We start from the raw sequence: 21,073 nt of genomic DNA on the forward strand, positions 1-21,073 counted from the left end.
TAACAATAATCCATTATAGGTTATTAGCGTTAATATCTATAATTCTCTCGGTAAAAAATATTATTTTGAATTATATATAAAGTGTTTTAACCATTTACTTTTGTTTGTACAAAACAAAACCAACCTTAAATAACAACCATGAGCTCTTAAATTATTAAGTAGATATTTTGAAGTCATGCATGAGCTCTTGAATTATTCAGTGTCAGTGACGAAAATATTTTATATTTTATAAAAAAATTATTATTTTTTATTTATGTATTTTCTTAATAGTGTATTCAAAATCGACATGTTATATCTTGTTGATGACATTTAATTTGTGGTATCTTAATTTAAAATAAATATAAATTATCAATATAAATAATATTTTATAATTTTCCTATTTATTTTTATTTTTATCTTCTTATTTTTGGTTTTATTATTTATTTTCTAAAATTGTGAATATTGCCTAATTATAATATATTTAACGTGTATCAAATTAAAGATAACGATAAGACTTTAATTTGATATATTTTATGTAAATATAGAATTTAAAACGTAAAAGTTATTTTTATTTAAAAATTAAAACTTAAGAAAATTTTCTCTTATCTCTCGTCATTTCTAATAAATCTATTTTTAATTCTTTTTTGTTTTATTTCTTAATTTTTTTGCTTTTTCATAATATGGGTTTTTATTATTGTGAACTCTTTATTTTTTATTTTTGTTCTTTATTCTCACCTCAAATACATGCAGTTAAAATTAGGGTTAATAGTGTTTTATATCCCGAACTTTCAAGGTTTTCCACAAAATGTCCCGAACTTTAACTTTCTCCTAAAAAATCCTGAACTTTCAACATTTTCCACAAAATGTCCCGCTATCCAAAATCCGGTGACGGAAAGATGACTCATCTTATCGGAGTCTGAGGTGGACATCTTTTTGTATAAATAATTAATTAATTAAATAAAACTATTCCACTTCATTAATACACCAATTCCACCTCATTAACACAAAAAATTAAAAAATAAAACTTAATAAACACAATCCCATCCTTATTTCTTATGCAAAGTTTAAACAAAACATCAAATTTCTTCCCTAAAATTTTCTTCTTATGTGAACCAATTACTATACGAAGCATGCATTAAGTATAAACTAAGATAAAGGGGATTTCATGACAGCACCCTTTCAGGCATTTTGTCGAACACTTTACCAGCACACTTCATATGAGAGCATTTCGTGTTCATCTGAAGCAATAAAGAGGACGAGAGCATTTCGTGTACATCAGAAGAATAAAGAGGACGATTATATTCAAAAAGATTTAGGAAATGAACTTTAGAGAAGAAAAAAAAAATTGCAATCGAAAGGTGTTTCGATGAACTTTGAGGAAGAAGGAAATTTTGGAGAACATATGTAAGAGAGTATTGGCACGTTCAGAGAAAAAAAAAATTGGGGAAGAAGAAAATTTTGGGGAAGAAATTTGATGTTTTGTTTAAACTTTGCGTAAGAAATAAGGATGGGATTGTGTTTATTAAGTTTGATTTTTTAATTTTTTTGTGTTAATGAGGTGGAATTGGTGTATTAATGAAGTGGAATAGTTTTATTTAATTAATTAATTATTTACACAAAAAGATGTCCACCTCAGACTCCGATAAGATAAGTCATCTTTCCGTCACCGGATTTTGGATAGCGGGTTATTTTGTGGAAAATGCTGAAAGTTCAGGGTTTTTTAGAAGAAAGTTAAAGTTCGGGACATTTTGTGGAAAACCTTGAAAGTTCGGGACATAAAGCACTATTAACCCTTAAAATTATATTGTTTTAATTATATTTATATGGGTTAATAGCCAAAAGATACACGAACTATCGCTAAATTTGCAAATTGCACATGACCTTTAAAATTAGCCCCAGAATACATCACCTTTTAATTTTGTTGTAATTTGCACACGGCGAAATTTCCGGCAAGGAATAAGTTTGACCGGTGATTACGTGGACATTACATGGCATATTGTGTGGCTTTTTTTACACGCTGGCAAGCCACGTGGGCAAAACGACGTCGTTTTAATATTTTGAAGAATTTACTAAAAAAAAATTGCAAATGTCTCTCCGACACCTTCCATATCAACACGGCAACAACCCCCTACTTCTCCGGCAAGAAACGCCTCTCCGACATCAACATGGCAGCAGTGGCACTGTGACAGTAGCGCCGTCGAACTCATGTCTCTCACAGCTCCCTCTCTCGGCCATTTCTGCGACGGGAGCAGCGCCGTTCAACCGCTGCCTCCCTTCTTCCACCTCCACTCAACCGCCACCTCCACCACCCATTCCTCATCGACACCGCCACCTCCCCCCGTCTCACCTACTCCTTCTTCCTCCGCCAAATCGCCTCTCTGTCCTCCTCCCTCAACGCCGCCTTCATCCTCCTCCACCGCTAGGAGCTAGCGCCATGGCTGCAGATCCCCAAATCGCGGCCCTCGGCCTTCATCCTCTCCAACAACGCCGCCACCTTCATCCTCTTCCCCCGCTAGGAGCTAGCGCCATGGCTGCAGATCCCCAAATCGCGGCCCTCGGCCTCCTAGATCCCCAAATCGCGGCCCTCGCGAGTCTTTCCACTGCCAATACCAAACCCCCTCTGACCTTCTCCGACCCCCACACACCACGCAACAACAAACATCAAACCCCAGCTCCTCTTCTTCCTCGCGGCCGCCGCCGCCAGATCTGGGGATTTCCCCCTTTTTACCCCACCGCCACCTCTAACCTTCTCCGACCTACACACATCACGCAAAGAGAGGGAAGAGCGGCGCCGAAAGGCAGGACGACGACCTCTGGCGGCTGCAGCGACCAAGATTGAGATTGAGCGGAAGTTGGGATTGAGATTTGAGCGAAAATTTGGAATTGAGATTGAGAGAGAACAAGGCTGTTCCCTTTTTTTAATTTTTTTATTAAAAAAACGGGTTAAAAAATGACGTCGTTTTACATGCCCGGCGGTTAGTCCACGTCTGCAATTTTCGGCTGCCACGTCAACTACGCTTAAGGTGATGGTCAACGCGTGTGCAAATTGCAACTAAATTAAAAAGTGATGTATTCTGGGGCTAATTTTGAAGGTCATGTGCAATTTGCAAATTCGGTGATACTTGGTGTATTTTTTGGCTATTAGCCCTATTTAGAAATATGATAATTGAGTTGGTATCAATTTTTATATATAAAGAAATATAAAAATATTTCCGTCAGGCCGAAGGCGGCTACCTCGCAGCCTCATTGGTCAACCAGCCCTGAACTCGTCACCCCTATCCACCACGATAGACCGCCAATAAATCTATACCTATTATAAAATAGCCTTGTTTTACAAAATTTGATTTACCTAATATGTCCCTATTTTATAATTTAGAAATATTTAATTGGATTAGTGGGGCTATATATATAATTAAGATGGGAGCAAAACAACTTTTTTGCCTTGTACAATTAGAAAATATAATATGTGCCTTTTCTTCCTCCAATCTTACTTAATCATATCAATTATATTATAATATATTATCATTATAACTACAATACAATTTTGATGGTCAAAATTGTACACACATATAAGATTTTGTTTTATTTTTTATTTATATCTTTATACTACTTGCAAACATTTATTAAAGTTAATAATCAACAATTAATAATATTTTATTATTTTTATCTTTAAATATATTATTATTTTGAATAAATAAATTGTGTTAAATAATAGGTAATACGTGCAACGCACGTAAACTCTGCTAATAACCATAAATGCAGAAAGCCACAACAACAGAAGCCGCCCATAAGGTGTTCGACGAAACACCCAGCTAAGCAATGAGCTCCCCAACAATTTTACGGGATTTTAGAACTCAACAATTTTAATTTGAGTTTAAAAAATTCGTATTTAATAATAAAAATTTATTAAATCATCATGCAAAGAGATAATTAAATCTAGCTCGTTGATTTGATAATGATAGAGTTGTTTGTTTCAGTGTATATATATATATATATATATATATATATATAGGGTGTGGTTCTAGAGAGAACTACATTATTTGTGAGAACGGGAGAACCATCAAATCTAATGCATCTACCGTAAAAATTAATGCATTCGCTGTTAAAATTAATGCACTAAAAAAATTTAAAAAAAATGCTCCCTTCAGGATTCGAACCCAGGATCTGCATTCATCCAACAAGATGATGCATCCACCGTAGATCTTGATGATCGAATGGCTGAAAATGGTTCTCCGGTCTTCTTTTATTTATGGTTCTTTCTTGAACCTCTCCCTATATATATATATATATATATATATATATATATATATATATATATAGGGGGCCGCTCCAATGAGACCCCCTAATTTTAGTGAGATCTAGGGCACGATCTGGTGCGTTTATTTTATCAATCCTATGGCTGATATTGTATCTGGAGGGTGATTTTTTTTCGCAGGGTTCGAATCCAGGGAAAACTTCCCAGATTTTCCAGAATTTTTATGTCTATTGTGATGCCTTCTGTTATGACAACATCCCCTAACACATAACTCAGTTAAACTTTATTTCGCACTTATAAGCACAGCACCAAGTAAAATTCACTCATCTTTGTTTGACGTAGAGAACCTTTGAACTTCTCAAGTTGTTTTTAGTGTTGCGGCAGATGCTATGGTCACAGTACCAGTGGCAGATCTTCGATCGATCTTGCAACGCATCAACGATATGGAACTCTACCATTTTGAAAGCAAGGAAGAACTTTGTCGAGTTTCTTTCTTCCCAAAAAGGGGGAGTAGACGATGCTGCAGCAGAAGCAGAGGAAGCAAGAGAACATGCAAAATGACCAAATCAAGAGATCTTTAGAGGAGAAAGGGGGAGTTTGTTGGCAGTTGGTTTTTGATGAACCTTCTGTTTGTTTTTTGTGACTTGATGTTGTTTTCTGAACTCTCTAATCGGTTTTGCCTTGTGTTCCCTGCATGTTTAGACAGCTGCTGTATTAGTAATTGCTTGTGCAGGGGGAGCTCGAAGAAAGGGGGAGATCTTGTTTGGTTTTGTGAAGAAAGGCAAAAAGGGGGAGTTTGTTGGAGTTAATTTTTTACTCCAAAATAAACTCATCTTTATTATTTGTGTTATTTGTTTTGCCTTTTCTTCACGTTTTTGATGTGTAGGTTTAGACCAAGTCAAGCTTCAAAACCTGGAAGAAATGAAGCCTAAAAGGATAATGGAGAGAGAGACAAGGAAGGTTGTTAAGTAGTTGCTAGAATCAAGGAAGTGTGGACTAAGTGGATTGTCTCCAACAAACCACAACGGCCACCTCTTCATCCACTACTCAACCCACTACTTGGAAGCTTGGAGAGCAAGCTGGAAGATCCTATATAAGCTGAGGAAGAGCCTCAGTTCAGATCACGAAGTCTGAAGATCAAAATCTAGTTATTTGAGTGATCTGTGTACGAATGCTGTTTAGAGTGTTAGGATTACATCGTTTATAGCATTCATTGATTTCGTCGGATTTCGGAGTATAGCTCTTGAATCCAGTTTTCGTTTGTTAATGAGAGTGTCTAATGTTCAAATATCTAGAGTCTTGTAAAGGTATTGAACGTGAGTGTTCATTCTCCATTTAGTCATTTTGCCATAAGGCATTCTTCAAGTTATTTTTATAACTTGAAGAAATTTTTCCAAAGTTCTGTGTTGATTTATTTCCGCTGCAAGTTTTACTCTGTGCTGCTTGGTGTGTTACCTTAACACAAGGTTTCCGATTGATTTCGTGTGGAGCAACACTTACAATTGGTATCAGAGCCAACACTCGATACACTGAGTGTGATCCTTGGTGTTGTTTCAACAATTTCCGTGAAAGTTGTTACAACAGTTGCTTCCACATGGAGCCGCTTGGTGTTATGCGTCCTCCTATCCTTGATGGTGCAAACTATTCGGCCTGGAGGATAAGAATCCGGCAGTTCATCAAGGCTATCGATCTTAAAGCCTGGCACTGCGTCGAAGAAGGGTGGTCTGCTCCCAAGACCACTGATGCTCATGGTGATGTGATCCTGACACCACCTGCTCAATGGAGTCGTGCCGAGTTCGAGGAGGCAAATTTCAACGAAAAGGCTATGCATGCTATCTATTCTTTTGTGGACATGAACATGTTCAATCTCATCAAGAATAACACGTCGACCAAGGAACAATGGGATATACTCCAGAGACATTGCGAGGGCGACACAAGTGTCAAAGAAACAAGGCTGCGACTCCTGACCACTAAGTTCGAAAACATGAGATGGATGAAGATGAAGACATCAAGGAGTATTCCAAGAGGATACTCAGTGTGGCTAATGAATGTCGTGAGCTCGGAGATCCAATCAGCAATCGGGTGCTTGTCTCCAAAGCACTACGAACGCTCCCACCGCGTTTTGAAATGAAGATCACTGCCATCGAAACAAGTCAGAATGTTGCAAGCCTGGAGTTCGTGGACTTGATGAACACACTCCGGACCTATGAGATGAAATTGGAAGAAAGAGGATTGCTGCACAAGAAGAAGGCTGTTGCGTTCAATGCCGGATGCTCATCTACGACAACAACCAGCAGCCACATCCTTCAGATACGTGATCTAGAGGATTCTGAAGAATTGCAGGAGATTCACGAAGGAGATGATGTTGCACTCATCACAAGGAAGTTCAACAATATGGTGAGAAAACTTAGACGGACCAAAGAGAATGATCGAGAAGGAAGCTCTCCAAGGCATGATTCCGCACCACCTAAGAGGAATGACTTTACACCCCCACGACCAATGAGGAAAGTTGCCTCAACAACTGAAACTTTCAGGTATGATCCAAATTTCATCAATAATGTTCAATGTCGTGAGTGCAAGGGGTTTGGTCACTATGCGAACCAGTGTGCGAACACCCTACGAAAATGAGGCAAATCATATTGGGTGTCTTGGAGTGATGATGAGGCTGAATTTTTTGATGGTTCGGAAAGCTCAAAGGAAGAAAAAGAAGATGATGATGATCCCGGTCTGTCAGCTTTCCATGTCAAGTTTGGAAAAACCTTGTCCGACGATGAGGATGATGAAGGAGACCAGCTGTTAAACAGGTATGACACAAGGTTCTTTCCAAATTGTCTGTGCTTCAATGCATGTGTAGGTAACACTGAGGAGAGCAACGAAGAGACCATGCTGGTTGTCATGGAACTTAAAAAATTCTATGACGAACTACTGGGAAAATGGAAAAAGCAAGGAGAGGAGCTTGAAGCAACAAAGGAGGAGAATGTCAAGCTAAAAGGATCGTTGGCAAAGCTTGAAGCCTCAATCACACAAAAGGAAGTCAAGCTTGAGCATGTTACAAGCCAGCTGGAGGAAGCTCAAATCACCATTGCCAAATGGAATTCAAGTCGGCATAGGTATGATGATTTTGTGTCTGCAGGAACTACGGACACCACTGGACTTGGATACACTGCTGCACCCGCTGCTGAATCCACACCTGGAAAGACAAAGGTAAAATCTACTCATGGAAAGGAGTTTGTCGTGGAAGGAACTTCAGTTGGTCAGACACGACCACAAAGAAAGAGGTATGTGTGTCACTATTGCTTTCAAATTGGCCACATTCAACCGTTCTGTTTTAGGAAGTTCAATCACGAGAAGAAGATCTTTGTCAACTCAAAGAAAACAAAAGCCAAAGGGAAGAAAAATCCACCACAAGCTCGTAGGAAAGTCTGGAAGTGGGTTAGAAAAGATGAACTGAAATGTAATGTTGTGTTCACAGCACTGAAAACTAACATCTCAAGTTCATGGTATTTCGACAGTGGATGTTCTCGTCACATGACAGGTGACAATGCTTACCTTAATAACTATCAGGTATGTGATGGTGGGTTTGTGTCTTTTAGTGGTGGTTCGAAGGGTAAAATCATTGGTAAAGGTATCTTAAATGTTCCCGGCTTACCTTGTTTGAAAAATGTTTTTCATGTTAAAGGTCTTATGGCAAATTTGATTAGTATTAGTCAACTATGCGATGAGAACTTGCATGTTAAGTTTAACAAGGATTCTTGTGAGGTTTTTGATACTCAAAATTGTTGTGTAATGAAAGGGCAAAGATCTAGTGATAATTGTTACCTTGTCGATGATCCTAAGTGCAACAAGGCCCAAATTGATGAAAGCATGCTGTGGCATCAAAAGTTAGGGCACACAAATTTTAAGAATCTTGACAGGTTGTTTAAGTTGGAAGCAGTCCGAGGTCTCCCAAAAATCACACAAAAGGAAAAGGAAGTTTGTGAGAGTTGTCAAAAAGAGAAGCAGATCCATGCCACTCATCGTGCTACCCAACAAGCTGAACAACATTTTGGTACAACCCGATGCTTTGAACTGATTCACATGGATTTGGTAGGACCAGTCGGTGTTGAGAGTATTGGAGGTAAACGGTATGTGTATGTTTTAGTGGATGATTTTTCAAGGTATACTTGGACCTTTTTCTTACGTGAAAAATCTGAAACTATTGATGTCTTCAAAACACTCTTTGCCCGGTTTGCTAATATGTTTGGTGTGAGAATAGCAAGAATAAGGTCTGATCATGGACGTGAGTTCGAGAATGTGGCTTTCACAAAGTTTTGTGAGAAGAAAGGAATTTCTCAAGAATTCTCAGCCCCCAAGACGCCACAGCAGAACGGAGTTGTGGAACGAAAGAACCGAACCCTGGTGGAGATGGCAAGAGTGATGTTGGCTTCAAAGAAATTGGCACAACGCTTCTGGGCAGAAGCTGTGAGCACCGCGTGCCATATCAACAATCGAGTCAACATCAAACCTTGTACATTCAAAACTCCATATGAAATTCTGCGTGGTAAGAAGCCAAATCTCAAATACTTTCATGTCTTTGGGTGTGTGTGTTATATACTGAATGACAGAGAATATCTCACAAAGTTTGATGAAAAAAGTGACAAAGGTATCTTTTTGGGATATTCATTGAATAGTCAAGCCTATCGAGTCTTTAACTTGAGAAGCCAAACTATTCAAGAATCTGTAAATGTGGTATTTGATGATGTGAGGAGTATTGCAGATGAGAATAATAGAGAAGGTCAGGTGATGGACATTGTGATGCCAGCAGAAGATGCAACCACAGATGCTGAAGCAACAGAAGAAATCACACCACAAACACCAGAAGAACAGTGTGATACCGATGAAGAAGAAACTCCCAATAACCAAGGAGAGAATGTGAGTAATGCACCCTCTAGAAGGATTCACAAAAATCACCCAACCTCCCAAGTAATTGGCAATGTAAGTGACGGCATGACCACAAGAGGTAAACCACCGGTTGACTACCGGAAGATGATTTGCATGTCTTCTCTTTGCACGTATCTACCAGGTTTTTTGTGCTTTGTGTCGAAACTTGAACCAAAAACAATTAAGGAGGCTTTACGTGATGAATTTTGGATGTTAGCCATGCAAGATGAACTTAACCAGTTTGTTCGAAGTGATGTTTGGTATCTTGTGCCTAGACCTGCTGACAGGAATGTGATCGGCACAAAGTGGATCTTCAAGAACAAATCAGACGAGTGTGGGACAATAGTGAGGAACAAAGCGAGACTTGTGGCACAAGGTTACACCCAAGTTGAAGGTGTTGACTTCGATGACACTTTTGCTCCAGTCGCCCGCATCGAGTCAATACGGTTGCTTCTTGCAATTGCGTGCCATCTCAACATCAAGCTGTACCAAATGGATGTTAAAGGAGCTTTCCTCAACGGCATCCTAAAGGAAGAAGTGTATGTAAAGCAGTCGAAAGGCTTTGAAGATCCACACAGACCACACCACGTCTACAGGTTAAAGAAGGCTCTCTACGGCCTTAAACAAGCCCCTCGAGCATGGTATGGACATCTAACATCTTTCTTACTTGAGTTTGGATTTGTGAGAGGCTATGCTGACAGGACACTGTTTATTAAAAGAGAAAGTAGTGATATTCTGATCACTCAAATCTACGTTGATGATATAATTGTCGGTGCTACCTCACAACGTTTGTTAGATGATTTTGCAAGGGCCATGACCACCACGTTCGAGATGAGCATGGTGGGTGAACTAACATTCTTTTTAGGGATCCAAGTCAAGCAAGAACCAGAAGGAATTTTCATCTCACAGGGGAAGTACGCAAGGGATATGGTGAAGAGGTTCAATCTGGAAGGTGCAAGGCACATGCGCACGCCGATGGGATCAACCAACACTTTGTCGAAAGACAATGCTGGGGAGGCAGTAGATCCAACACTCTACAGATCAATGATTGGGAGCCTCCTATATCTCACCGCAACACGACCTGATATCATGTTTAGTGTGTGTGTTTGTGCCAGGTATCAAGCTGATCCTAAAGAGTCTCATTTAAAAGCAGTAAAACGTGTGATAAGGTATGTGGCTGGCACACTTGATCTTGCAATTTTCTTTTCCAAAGATTCTAACACGAACCTTGTAGCTTTTAGCGACTCAGATTGGGCAGGGGATACTAATGATAGGAAAAGTACAAGTGGTGGGTGTTTTTATCTTGGAAATAACTTGGTGTCGTGGCATAGTAGAAAGCAAAATTGTGTGTCTCTATCTACTGCAGAATCCGAATATGTTGCTGCAGGTTGTTGTTGCACTCAACTTCTTTGGTTGAGACAAATGTTGTCAGATTACGGTGTGACGAGTGATGTGATGGTGATGCACTGCGACAACATCAGTGTAATAAACATTTCAAAGAATCTGGTCCAACACTCACGAACCAAGCACATCGATATTCGACACCACTTTATTCGCGATTTAGTGGAACAAGAGGTAATTAAGTTAGAGTATTGATTTATGCTTAATTGTGCTAAATTTTGGGGTTTATATGAGCTTTATTTTAAGATAATCTTCTGGAAAATGGTGCATTTTATGGCTTGTTTGATGCTTTGCAGGGGATTTAGGTTTTTAGATGGAAGAATATAATTTTGGAGATTTCGGGGCTTAAGAGGGTGTTTTTAGCATAACTCTGTAGCCAGACCAGAGAAGTCAGCCGAAGCCCCGAGTCAGAGAAACCAATCTCCAGAGCAGCGAAATGGATAGTCAAAGCAGAGAAATCAAGAAGTCAGAGAAGCGAAGCCCGCGCTGAAAAGTCAGAGAATTCCGCGAAGCGCCAGAGGAATCGAAGCGCCAGAGGAATCGAAGCGAGCGAGGAAGCGCCAGAGGAATCGAAGCGAGCGCGGAAGTGCCAGAGGAATCGAAGCGAGCGCGAAAGCGCCAGAGAAATCACTTCGCTGTTGGAATCATAAGTGCAGAGGAATCAAACGCCAGAGAAATCACAATTCCTCTGGCGAAAGCCAGAGAGGAAGCCATTCCGCTGGCAACCTGTTCCGCTGGCGAGAGCCGCGATTTCCGCCATAGTGGAGATTATTTCCAGAGCGCGCGTCACAGCTGAACTTACCTTCCTTTGCACGATCCTATTCCTTTTAGAGTCCGGCTTTGCATGGCAACTTCCATGGTGATCCAGAAGTTTTGAAGTCTATAAATAGGGCGTAGTTTTTCTTTCAGATATACAATTCCTTGCCCTAATTTTCGTACTTCCTGGAGATCAACTTTCCCTGGGCAGCCGCAACTTTAGACTTAGATTTATTAGTTTACTTTGCTTACGTTCATACTTTTGTTTCAGTTTTCACTACCGACGATTTCTCTTTTCATTCCAGAATAGTTATTTTATTGCGTTTTAATTTATTCTCTTGTTTTATGTTTACTTCTATTTCTTTGTTTGTTCTTAATTTAAGCATGAGTAGCTAAACCTTTAATTCGGCGAGAATAATGAAACTCTGATTTAATTATCTGTGAGACCTAATTGGTTTAAAATTGATTCCTATTTATTCCGATTAATTCCTAGGTTCAATGATAATTCTGATTTTATTTAAGTCTGATCAACTTAGGTTTAATTGGATTATAGTCAATTAGCACCTCCAATCCGTAATTGTTGGAATGGGGCTGATTAGTGACAAAACTACCATGTTTGTAGTAGGAATAAATTGGTGGATTACTTATTACTAGCGTATCTAGGATAATTGGTCTAAATTGGGTTCCTTCCTCTTAATGCTGTTAGAATATTAAATCTAAGACTGGCGTATCCAGCTAGGTTATATTTTAATAAGGGAAATAGACAAGACTAGCGTATCTAGCTGTTTATCGACATAGTAAGTAGGAATTGGAGTATGTCAGTGCGTATCACGGTATCCTATAACTGGTTGGTTGATAGGGATTGATTAATTATTGCGTCGAGGATCAGAGTTGAATTAGAGTGGATTTATTTGAGCCGAATTACCTTTCTATTGATTTATTTCAAGAGTTATTTCTATTTAATTTCGCATTCTTAGTTAATTAATTCTTCTCAAAATCAAGGCGTGGTAGCATCACCGAAATTTATAGATTTTAGGGAATTGATTATTAATCTGCTCTCTGTGGGATCGACCCTGCTTATCAGTGTACTAATTCACTCTTGATAATTCTGCATGAATTATTTTGGTGGGATACGACGTCCACCAAATTGGCGCCGTTGCCGGGGAGCGGTGTTAATTAATTCTTTTCCCTTTGTCTATTTTTCTTTTTTTTATTTTCCTTGTTTATGAGCAGATCGTCCAAGCCAAACCTCCTCTACGATAGTGAAATTGAGAAGACCACGAAGAAGTTAAGGAAGGAGGCAAAGGCGAGGAAGTTGCTGGAACTGCTGGATTCGCAACTTGACCTGTCCGCCAACACGGAACGGTTCATTGAGGCAGAACCCAGTGCTGCTGCTGCTAAAGAGGCTCTGTTTGCCCAAACAAACCACGATTCAGACGCAGATTGTGAAGAGGAAACCGATTCAATTTCGGTTGCAAGTACTGAGAGCGACATGGCTGACGACCCTAGACTGTGTGATCTCTCCAGCCACGAAGCTGATGACCCCCCAACTCCGATCCGCATGCCGGCAGCTGCTTCCGGTATTGAGATTAAGCTTGGATTGCTTAATGTTCTCCCGAAGTACTATGGTAAAAAGGGAGAAGATTCATACAACTTCTTGAGCGAATTCATCAAGATCTGCAAGGTACAGAAGCGCCCTACTGGGGTAACGGAGGAACACTTCAGATTAGCTGCTTTTCCCTTCACCATGACAGCAGAGGCGAACTCTTGGTTCGCGAGTCTCCCACCTTATTCTATCGCTACGTGGGCGGAGATGAAGAGGCTATTCCTGGAGCACTTTTTCCCTCCCACCAAGACGAATGCGCTAAAGAAGGAGATCAGTGGTGCAAAGCAGGAGTATGATGAATCGTTAAGCGCCTACTGGACCAGATTTAGGAGATTGGTGGATAGTTGCCCGAACCATAAATTCTCTGAAGGAGATCTGCTGCAGTACTTCTATCAGGGGATGACCGTGGATACTAAAAACCTTGTGAATTCATCGAGTGGAGGAGGGTTTTCCCAGAATACTGTGAGTGAAGCCAAACGATTAATTCAACACTTGGTGGATGCAACGAGGGAGTATGATGAACCACGCATTCAAATGCTCAAGAAAGCTGCTCACGCTAGTTCATCGGATTTTGAGGATAAATTCGAAGCAAGGATGGGGAAATTGGAGAGAATGTTGAGCACTGTGGTGGAGAAGGTCGCAACGGCTGGACAACCATCAGAGAAGCCATGTGGAGCATGTGGTAATCCAAGCCACACCAGCCTGCAATGCACAGGAGATAAGGAAGAATATCAAGCCCAAGTGAATTCTTCCCATAATTTTTACAGCTGCGACGCGCCACTGCCACCTTTGCCCAAACAGGACCAGTACTCAAACAATCACAATGCGCCATGGAGAAACCATCCCAATTTCCGATGGAGAGATACCGAGCCGAAGCAGCCACCAGCGATGCAACCACCGCAGCAGCAGAACTACCGTTCTCCTCATCAAAGGACGGGATATCAAGCTCCACAAGCTCAGCAACATCCTCCCGAGAAGCAAGGCAAGTCACTGGAGGAGATGATGGCGGACTTGATTGGTAATCAACAGTTTTTGCAAAATAATGTGCAACAACTCCAACAATCCCAAGCCGAGCAGAAGGTGCAGATAGAGGGGTTAGCTCGTCAAGTGTCTCAGCTTGCAACGTCCGTGAATCAACTCAAGGGCCATCAAGGTAAATTTCCATCGTAAGTCCAATTGAATCCAGTGGAGAACGTCAGTATGATTACTTTGAGAAGTCGGACAGAGCAGCGGGATCGGCCAGAGCAGTGGGATCGGCCAGAGTAGTGGGATCGGCCAGAGCAGTGGAATCAGCCAGAGCAGCGGGACGGCAAGGATACCAAGGAAATCAAGCTGGAGATCTCTCGTTGCAAAAATGAAAAAAAAATTGCCAATCCCGAGGAGACAGAGCATGGATGTATAGTGGATGAGCTAGAGAGACTACTTGAAGAATCAGACCGACGTGCACAGTCTCAAACTCTCCCGCAATTGCAGGATCCCAAGGATAAAGAAGAAAAGGCAACTGTTCACACCAAGAAGATGGGGGATGAGGATAAGAAAATCTCGCAGGCGACAACTGTGGGCACTGAGCTGCCAATGAAGCTACTTTCGAAGAAGAAAGATCCGGGTAGCTTCACCATTGAGTGCGAGATTGGAGGAGAGCTCTTTCCCAAGGCTCTTTGCGATTTAGGGGCTAGTGTCAATGTGATGCCCATCTCTGTTTTCACGCGGTTGGGAATTGGAGATCTCAAGCCGACCTCGATGGAGATTCAAATGGCGGATAGATCAAGAGTGAAGCCGAGAGGAAAGCTTGAAGACATCTTTGTGAAGGTTGACAAGCTAGTCTTCCCTACGGATTTCTTGATCCTCGATATTCCTGAAGATGCAAATCCGCCGTTGATTCTTGGTCGACCATTCTTAGCTACGGGGAAGGCTATGATAGATGTGCCCAATGGAAGCGTCGTCTTTCAAGCAGCTGATGCGCATGGGTCTTCTACCTCTGTTCGTGTTAAGCGTTCTGTCACGCCCGCTATGTTTGATGTTCATTGAGACCATGAGGTATCGTCGAGCTCTAGACGTTAAATTAAGCACTTGTTGGGAGGTAACCCAACTGTTTTTCTTTATTTTATTTTTCTTTCTTTTAGTGTCGTTTTGTTTCTTTCTGTTTCTTTTTGTTTCTTTGTTTGTTTGAGGTTTTTAGTGCGGTGTTGAGCTTGGAAGTTGCGAGATCTCGCGCTTTGTTCATGCCACCGCCAGAGGAACAGGTGTTTCTCTGCCAGAGTTCTGGTGGTCCTCATGTTCCAGCGCAGCCACTCACTTCGCTGCCCTACCCAGCGCCGCCACTCTCTACTCTGCACAGACCGCACACCCCACTCTACACCATCTATCACGATGCTTCAGTTTCTCAAATGCCGATAATTAGGGACGTTTTCTCAACTCTTCTTATTTCTTTTGTGCCCTGAGGACATGGCATGCTTTAAGTGTGGGGGGGGTGTTTTATTGTGTTTATGCTTTCAATTGGGCAAGATTAGTCTTTCTATGCTTAGTTTTTGGTTTCGAATCTTGCTAATTTTTATGAATTTGTGGAAGAGTAGATGATTTTCGATGCACATTTCGGGTTTGTGTTCGTTTGGTGGTTATTCTTATTTTACCTTCGATATATGTTTCTTGATTATGCAAAGAATTATGAGTTTTGTTGCAACATTTTTGTAAGTTAGTAAAACGTGATTTGTCTGGTAGATGCTAGAAGGAGTGTTGTCATTGTGATTGCCTACGATCGTATCTTATTTGTGAAAATGTTGGACGAATTGCCAACTTTGAAATTGCCAGCTCTGAAACATCTGGCCTGCTCTGAAAATGTGACAGCTGTGAGTCTCTGCTCCTCTAGTCTAACTATGAGCATGGGAAACCACGTGAAATGACTTTGGATTACATCCAAATGGTTTTATTTCATGAATTATGGCTCAACTGTCGAAAATCTTAAGTACAAAAAGTGTGAAAATGGTGATATTGATTATAAAGGCGATCACATTAGGGAATTCACTTCTAGCGGAGAATTGGGTCTGATCGAATTACTTGCATTACACTTTTGTTGCTTCTTAAACTTTGAGTTACTTGCATGATCGAGAAGATGTGTGTTGATTGTAAAATCTTGAATTGACTTTTGAATGTTTGGATTGGAAATTAGCATTGTTGAAATCAATCTCTTCCTATGATTCATATGGATTTTGCTTGAGGACAAGCAAAAGGCTAAGTGTGGGGGGGGTTGATTTATGCTTAATTGTGCTAAATTTTGGGGTTTGTATGAGCTTTATTTTAAGAGAATCTTCTGGAAAATGGTGCATTTTATGGCTTGTTTGATTCTTTGCAGGAGATTTAGGTTTTTAGATGGAAGAATATAATTTTGGAGATTTCGGGGCTTAAGAGGGTGTTTTTAGCATAACTCTGTAGCCAGACCAGAGAAGTCAGCCGAAGCCCCGAGTCAGAGAAACCAATCTCCAGAGCAGCGAAATGGATAGTCAAAGCAGAGAAATCAAGAAGTCAGAGAAGCGAAGCCCGCGCTGAAAAGTCAGAGAATTCCGCGAAGCGCCAGAGGAATCGAAGCGCCAGAGGAATCGAAGCGAGCGAGGAAGCGCCAGAGGAATCGAAGCGAGCGCGGAAGTGCCAGAGGAATCGAAGCGAGCGCGGAAGCGCCAGAGAAATCACTTCGCTGTTGGAATCATAAGTGCAGAGGAATCAAACGCCAGAGAAATCACAATTCCTCTGGCGAAAGCCAGAGAGGAAGCCATTCCGCTGGCAACCTGTTCCGCTGGCGAGAGCCGCGATTTCCGCCATAGTGGAGATTATTTCCAGAGCGCGCGTCACAGCTGAACTTACCTTCCTTTGCACGATCCTATTCCTTTTAGAGTCCGGCTTTGCATGGCAACTTCCATGGTGATCCAGAAGTTTTGAAGTCTATAAATAGGGCGTAGTTTTTCTTTCAGATATACAATTCCTTGCCCTAATTTTCGTACTTCCTGGAGATCAACTTTCCCTGGGCAGCCGCAACTTTAGACTTAGATTTATTAGTTTACTTTTCTTACGTTCATACTTTTGTTTCAGTTTTCAGTACCGACGATTTCTCTTTTCATTCCAGAATAGTTATTTTATTGCGTTTTAATTTATTCTCTTGTTTTATGTTTACTTCTATTTCTTTGTTTGTTCTTAATTTAAGCATGAGTAGCTAAACCTTTAATTCGGCGAGAATAATGAAACTCTGATTTAATTATCTGTGAGACCTAATTGGTTTAAAATTGATTCCTATTTATTCCGATTAATTCCTAGGTTCAATGATAATTCTGATTTTATTTAAGTCTGATCAACTTAGGTTTAATTGGATTATAGTCAATTAGCACCTCCAATCCGTAATTGTTGGAATGGGGCTGACTAGTGACAAAACTACCATGTTTGTAGTAGGAATAAATTGGTGGATTAATTATTACTAGCGTATCTAGGATAATTGGTCTAAATTGGGTTCCTTCCTCTTAATGCTGTTAGAATATTAAATCTAAGACTGGCGTATCCAGCTAGGTTATATTTTAATAAGGGAAATAGACAAGACTAGCGTATCTAGCTGTTTATCGACATAGTAAGTAGGAATTGGGGTATGTCAGTGCGTATCACGGTATCCTATAATTGGTTGGTTGATAGGGATTGATTAATTATTGCGTCGAGGATCAGAGTTGAATTAGAGTGGATTTATTTGAGCCGAATTACCTTTCTATTGATTTATTTCAAGAGTTATTTCTATTTAATTTCGCATTCTTAGTTAATTAATTCTTCTCAAAATCAAGGCGTGGTGGCATCACCGAAATTTATAGATTTTAGGGAATTGATTATTAATCTGCTCTCTGTGGGATCGACCCTGCTTATCAGTGTACTAATTCACTCTTGATAATTCTGCAGGAATTATTTTGGTGGGATACGACGTCCACCAAGTATGTTCCAACCGAGAACCAAATTGCGGATATTTTTACTAAACCTTTGGATTTTGAGAGATTCACCATGTTAAGAAGGTCTCTTGGCCTTTGCCTTCGAAACTAATGAAAAAGGAAATGTTTGTTGCATCAGATTCAAAAGAAATACTCTTAGATGCAACTGTCTTTTTGTCTGTGTGATGCTCTATGTTATTTCAACACGTTCTTCTTCACTAACTCAGATTGTGTGTATAATCTATGTAAAGCACAGAAAAAGCCAAAGTAGTTTGGGGGGCACGGCGTTCGCTGCGACGATGCTACCTTACAAAATGGCCATCCTCGATCGCTTTCACAAATTTAGACTAGGGGCACGGCTTTCGCTGCGACGATGTTCTCTATGTCAATAAAAATGAGTGAATTTTACTTGGTGCTGTGCTTATAAGTGCGAAATAAAGTTTAACTGAGTTATGTGTTAGGGGATGTTGTCATAACAGAAGGCATCACAATAGACATAAAAATTCTGGAAAATCTGGGAAGTTTTTTGGTTCCGATTTTCATGGGATTCTCTCTCTATCCGCAGGTTCTGTAATTTTTGACGCATATCTTGTTCTTGATTTGAGCATATCTCTATCTTAATCTCCTTCCAACCCTAATTTTCGAATTTTATGGTGAAGATTTTCTTGAAAGATTTGGTTTTTGAGTGATTGGATCTGATTTCTTTAGTATTTATTCACTGCATGCAAATCACATCATCACCATTCTTCATCATTGCACCTTGATCTACGTGAGAGACCCTTTGCTTCCTCCGTTTTTGTACTTATTCCTTTAGTTCTCTCATAATGTCTAACCCAAACACTATTGAGCTTATTAGACAGATTTTGTCAAATCCCCAATTTCAAGCAGCCATGGCCACCATCTCCACACCCACGTTGCCGGAAAACCAAGCAGTTCCATCGTTGTCGTCCCTGCCTGCTCCGATGACAAACCCAGCAACAGCAAGTGGGCATCCTCCTTCACCAGTTACTCAAACACTGGAAGTCTCAAAAGAAGTGCTGAATCCGGCGCCCATCTCTACCATCGAGCACTCCGCCGACTCACCGGACAAAAATCCGACAAAGCAAGGGGAACCAGCCAAACCCTCAAATAAACGTAAAAGGAAGGCGGCCGAAGCCCCAAAGCCCAAGCTCAAGGCGGTTCGTCGGTCCAATCGCATTCCCACCCAACCTAGGGTTTCAAAGCCCGGACCTCCGAAAATGGTGCTACTCGACGAATCCGAAGACGATGAGCCCCCAGCCAAGCACGCACGCAAGTCTGGTCCGACGGTCGAAACCTCCACCACCGCTGATGAAGAATTTGCCGCTCCAACAGAGGAGACCACAGAACCAACGGTCTCTTCTCCAGTGGAATCTCTTGATACTCTGCTCAATGAGGCTGAAGCAGAGGTGGCAGCAGAAGATCCATCTGATGACAACACACCTCTTACAGAGGTGTTGACGAGGCTAAAGCGCAAAGAAATTCGTGAAGGAAAGATGAAAACTACCACCTCTGCTGCGCCCATCACACCAGAGGTCACAGACTCTGATGAAGAGGACATGGAGGAAGAGGACGTGGAACCTGAAGATTCTGATATGGAAGTAAGCAAAGCCTTCAAGACCTTCTTCTGCACTGCTGAGGCTGCAAAGGCGTGGAAAAATGTCAAAGAAATGGATTGCTACAGCGAGCGAAATATCGAGCAAGATTCTTTCAAGATGTTCAATCTTGTGGAGTTCTTTAAGTCTCGACACTTGTTCAAGTCAGTAACCGAGGTGGAGCCCTTTGTGAAAGCGGTGGTGCAACTTGTCTACAGCAATCTGACGGCAGATTTCGGAAATCTAAAGTCCAAGAAGTATGGGAAAGTCTTCTACAAGAACAAGATCTACACACTGACTCCTTCAGTCATCAATGGTATCCTTGGCACACCTGATGTTAAGAGCACAGCGGTGAAGAACATGGACAAAGTTGCCAAGGTCATCACTGGAGGGAAAGTGGCGAAGTGGCTTAAACCAATGAAGTCTTCCACCCTGTCGTACCTACACTCTGCTCTGTTCAAAGTCATGACTCTGAATTGGATAGTGTCAACAAACTCTACCGTCGTCACACAACAGCATGGCATACTTCTCTATTGCATTGGCGAAGGGTTGCCATTCAATCTGGGTCAGGTGATCTTCGATCAGATCGCTGCTTCATCACAATTATCTGGTTTGCCCTTTCCATCTTTGATTTTCAGGGCCCTTCGGAGTCAAGGCTTAACGGTTGGAGCATCCGTCAAGAGAGAAGACATCCATGAGTATGCTCTCACGAGTATGCTCTTCAGTGAAGGCAAAGTTGCAGATCTCCCCTGGGTCAATCCTGTTGCCACTCCCACTGTTGCGGACACTACCATGATAACAATCCCAAAGGCAACCTTGCAGGCCCTTTTGCAGCAGATCGACGAACTGGAGAACAGTCTTCTTTAAGCTCGAAGAATTCAGGGAGAGTCCTCTTCCATCTTGAATCAAGCCAAAGGGCAATTCACAGCCCTCATTTCTTCCCAAAAAAGGGGAGAAGATGCTGATGCTGCTGATGCTGCTGATGGAACAGGGGAATGAAGTCAGGGGGAGTTGTGTTCTTTGATGAATGACTTTTAAGTTGGCAGAACGTTTAAACTAGCAAAACTTTCTTTTAATGGATGTTTAAGTGTTTTTTAAATTTTTTGGTTGTTGATACTTTGACTTATGCTTATGCTTTTTGCTAGTGGCTGGTTTGCCTCGTTTCTTGAAAGTTTTGTGTGTTTGCTGCTGTGAGAATATTGCTTTGGTAGTGTTTTTGTTACTGCTATCTCTGCAGGGGGAGATCACATCAAGGGGGAGCAGTTTGTTATTTGGTTTTGTGAAGAAAGGCAAAAAGGGGGAGTTTGTTAGTATCGAATAGTTTGTGTTTTGCTCTTTCTTCACTTTGTGTTTGTAGGTGTTTTTGACCAAGTCAAGAGATGGAAATCGTGAAGGTTGAAGGAGGAAAAGAATGAACGATTTCTGTTGAGAGAAGGAAGGAGCAAGAGAAGATAAGGAGAGAGAAAGAAGGAGTTGTTGGGAGCTCCTAAATCAAAGGGATGAGTGGTTCAAGTTGACTGATTCTTCCAACTAAATCAACGACCACTCATCCACCTCCCAACCCACGAATTCATACTTGGAGATCAAGCTTTGA

General features: G+C 41.0%; 2 protein-coding genes across 2 annotated transcripts in view; one reads left to right on the top strand and one right to left on the bottom strand.

Moving 5' to 3' along the window:
• Positions 1 to 21,073, bottom strand: part of LOC130994894 (uncharacterized) — a 1,167,164-nt gene that overhangs the window by 1,095,066 nt on the left and 51,025 nt on the right. The window lies entirely within an intron of this gene.
• On the top strand, positions 18,757 to 20,346 carry LOC130994420 (uncharacterized). The gene has a single exon (XM_057919465.1). It carries the CDS (start codon positions 18,757 to 18,759, stop codon positions 20,344 to 20,346), a length of 1,590 nt encoding a protein of 529 aa, XP_057775448.1.

Source organism: Salvia miltiorrhiza, chromosome 7, assembly GCF_028751815.1.
Source record: "Salvia miltiorrhiza cultivar Shanhuang (shh) chromosome 7, IMPLAD_Smil_shh, whole genome shotgun sequence".
NCBI classification, from domain to species: Eukaryota; Viridiplantae; Streptophyta; class Magnoliopsida; order Lamiales; family Lamiaceae; genus Salvia; species Salvia miltiorrhiza.